The sequence below is a fragment of the Polyodon spathula genome, chromosome 22, assembly GCF_017654505.1.
Source record: "Polyodon spathula isolate WHYD16114869_AA chromosome 22, ASM1765450v1, whole genome shotgun sequence".
Classification (NCBI taxonomy): domain Eukaryota; kingdom Metazoa; phylum Chordata; class Actinopteri; order Acipenseriformes; family Polyodontidae; genus Polyodon; species Polyodon spathula.
Window position 1 is genome coordinate 18,844,038 of NC_054555.1, and position 4,090 is coordinate 18,848,127.

The window sequence follows — 4,090 nt, forward strand, 5'->3', positions numbered from 1 at the left end:
CAGTTCTGAAATTGGTGATGAATAAACAATTACAGCGCTTGTGTGATTCGTAATTTTATTGGATGCAGAGCTCCAGAAAAAAGATAGGGGAGGATGTGATGTACTATACCGGGCACCACGGTGATTGAAGTTCTACGCTGGTGATGACCTCATAATTGAAAAGGAATAGAAAAGAACATGCACGATAAAAAGAACTAAACCACCACGACAGTACTTCTCCGCAAGATGCTTGCAAAACAAGACAAATTTGGCTGGAAAACTGCCAATCTGGCAGCACAGACTGGGGGAGTAGCCTATAAAAGTCGCATGCGAGATGCATGCATTACCTATTAAATGTTACCTCAAGCTCAATGACAAATAAAATGGGAATTTGTTTCATTTTTGTTTAAGAAATCTATATTTTGTTGGCGTTCCGGTACTTTTAGATTTAGGACTACACCACTGCTGTCCAGTAAAATACGACTGGTTTTCTGGAGAGTTCATAGACTGATCTTTAGATCTGTGCTGCTTTTCCATTTTTTAAAATGTACATTCAGTTGGAAGGGTATTTTTTCTTTAAAAAATAAATAATTAAAAACAGACTACTTCTAATTTTCTCAGCGAGACCTTTTCCCTGTCCTCCGTGTCAAGTTTGACAGATTTTGAAGCGTTTTGAGAGTTAAGATTAAGTCAAGGTGGCTATTTTAGAGGATATAACTAGCGTAGCTTTATAAAGGTAGGTTTATGGTGCATCATATGGGGATACAGTATCAGATGGGCTTATTCTATCTTATAATGCCTCCAGGAGGCACTATCATACAGAGGCACTATCGGATGGGTTTATTCTATCTTATAATGCCTCCGGGGGGCACTATCATACAGGGAGGCAGTATCGGTTACGACACCTGTCCTTGTGGCCTGAGTGATACCACAGTGCATCACAGTGAGTAACTTGTCAGTTGCCATGGAAAAATTGTTATTAACATGAGCAAGATTTAGACACTTCCTGTATTATTTTTAGTCAGAAATAATGAAGTGCGAGTTAACTAAGGATCATTGAACAGTGACAGCAATTGGGGAAGAAGGCTTGATTAACCACTATGTATAATCCACTGTGCAGTGCTTTCTATCCACTGCACAGTGCTTTCTATCCAACATGTAGTGCTTTCTATCCACTGCAGTGCTTTTTATCCATTGCAGTGCTTTCTATCCATTGTGCAGTGCTTTCTATCCACTGCAGTGCTTTCTATCCACTGTGCAGTGCTGTCTATCCACTGTGCAGTGCTTTCTATCCACTGCAGTGCTTTCTATCCACTATGTAAAGCACCTTCTCTTACTAATTTGTTTCTACTGTGCTACAGGTACTGTGTGTCACTGCAGCTTCTAGAATGCCATTTTTCAGCATTCCATTAGGGATGACATGTTTTGTGTACTGTTCCAAAAAATCTCACAATTCTTCTGAAATGCAATTGTAAACAGTAACACCTGTTCTATGAAATTCCATTTCCACCTGACATAGAGAGCTTTTGAAAGATAGTGTTTGTATATCCCTGTTAATGTAATAAACAGTCTGAACTTTTCAGATCTCTTACCCAGGGTGGTGTCTGTCTCCAGACTTTCCAGCGAGCTCTGGCTGTCTGATGACTCCATAGAGGTTAGAGGCAAGAGATTGACATTGGACAGGTTTGTGGAGGCATTGGATCTCTTTATAGTCAGGGGGTGGTGAGGCAGGGGCTGGGACACTCTGGAACATACAAACACACACATTGTCCAATCACAACTGGAACACACAAACACACAAACATTGTCCAAGCATGGCTGGAACACACACACACACATTGTCCAATCATGACTGAAACACACACACACACACACACACACACACACACACACACACACACACACATTGTGCAATCATGACTGGAACACACACACACACATTGTCCAATCATGACTGAAACACACACACACACACACACACACATTGTGCAATCATGACTGGAACACACAAACACACACACACACATTGTGCAATCATGACTGGAACACACACACACACACACACACACACACACACACACACACATTGTCTAATCACAACTGGAACACAATTACATTGTACAATCATGACTGAAACACACAAACTATAGATATAATTCAACTTTGAATAAATTAAATAAAATATAGTTGAGGTATTTCATGTTCAATTGTATGTTAACTAACCCTAATACTATGTTACGTCCAACATTTGCAAACCTGAAGATTGTGTCAAGCATGTTTTATACCATAATCAAAACAGGAACTGGTCCAAATTTTTTTCGAAATGGAATCATCTGCTTGTAAACGTCAGCAATAGACTCAGCTTTATTATTCATTTCAGTTGTTTTTTTTCTATAGAAAAGATCGGTATGATTCACTACCAAATGCATACATATTTACCATTGCCTCAGAAGTATATTTATTACATATAGCATTTTACAAATATACAAAATCTTACCTAGTTTTGCTACATTATGAATTTTATTTCCAGGTATCTTAGCATTGTGTACAAACAATACATCTAGTGTTACTGCTATGGTGCACAGGACATCAATTATATGATACTATTGGCAAAATATCACACAGAAATCCATGTGTCTATTGTGTGTCATTGTAGTAGATCTTATACAGTTTCATTGATTTACTGTGATCCACTACCAGCAGCTATCACAGCTTTGCAGGAAGCCTGTATAGTTCTGTATTATTAAAGTTCAAGTGGTGTCTCCTCCTTTTTTCATCTCAGCTGTGCTCGCTAACATATATGTGGCCACGGAAGTGTTCAAGCGACAGGCTAATTCAGTAATTCAGGTATTCTGATCATCATCATTAATAACATGTTATAATCGAACACTTGGGTAATTCAGGTATGCAGGTTTTTCTTGCTTGCCCATGACAGACTGAGGGTTAAGGCTAATTACCTGTGGAATGAGACACACTTCTTGTGTTCCCTGGAGTTCAGGTCCTTGCTCTGCAGCTTTTTGGTGTGCAGCTCCCTCGACTGCCAGATGGTGGTGAACATGGCGTCTGTCATCTCACCTCTGCTGGTCAGAGCACTGGCTTCTTCCTTGTGTGTCAGGATGTGACCTCACACCTGCAGGTCATAATGCTTTGACAGCTAATCACAATGCAGTTATGACATCACAGAGGCAGGGCAAGACATCAAGACACTAAGGATGGCCCAGAACAGGCCAGACAGAGCAATCTGATTGAACAGAACGTTCCATCTTACTTGGAACATGTTCCTCTTGTGTTGGATCAAATTTAGCAGCCCCTGAACCTGCTCCTGATCATGAAACTTCAATGACATCACTGAAATGCATATTGTTATGCTTTCCAGGCACCTACACATTGTTGTCTTGTGCAGTCATGACATTATTCTTATGTTCTTATGTCACTGCATGCAGACAGCAGTCCAGTGATGTCATCAGAACCATATACAGGTAAGTATCAAAGAGCACAGATACAGCATTCTATTTGCCCATGTGTTTTTCAAGCTCTTTAAATGAATGCTAACCAAAGTTTGAAAATCAATGTTCATACATCTTAGTAGCAATAATAATATTACCATCTTTCATTTTGCTGAATATCTGAATAGCATTTTTTCTTTGCTTGTATTACTTCAATTTGGTCTATGCTGAAATAATTTACCTCAGCTCATGTAACATTGTAAATGTATGGTATTCTCACAACACTGAAAGTAACACAAAGTATTGTAGCACTTCTTTATAGATTTTCCAAATGTCTACCCCTCTCAGATTGGATTTTTTTTTTATTATGTTAATGGTACAGTTACTGATTATCTTTGAAAAAGACACAATCTGGTTTAAAAAGGCTTTTTAGTTAGTGTAGTTCTAATGTACCTGGCCCCTGCAGGGGGGTGGAGGTTTACAGCAATGGTACTGGGGGGTTCTCACTGAACCTTCTATCTTATTTTAAATAGAAAAGAGTAAACCTTAATGAAAATATTCAGTACAGTAAACCTGTTTAATCCAACCCTCTACATCCCAGTATCCTGTCTAATCCAGCCCTTGTACAAACCAGCATTGTCTAAACCAGCCCCTCTACACCCCGA

The 4,090-nt window shown here is 39.2% G+C and overlaps 1 protein-coding gene across 1 annotated transcript in view; it reads right to left on the minus strand.

The window, feature by feature from the left end:
- The window catches only part of LOC121297543 (testis-specific serine kinase substrate-like), a 26,873-nt gene extending 23,824 nt beyond the window's left edge, over positions 1–3,049 (minus strand). Inside the window, exons 1-2 of the mRNA XM_041223896.1 lie at positions 2,937–3,049; positions 1,572–1,723 (exon numbers count right to left, since the gene is read on the minus strand). Of these exons, the coding sequence (XP_041079830.1) occupies positions 1,572–1,723; positions 2,937–3,049 (265 nt within the window). The remainder of the gene's footprint in view (positions 1–1,571; positions 1,724–2,936) is intronic.
- Positions 3,050–4,090: the final 1,041 nt, after the last annotated feature.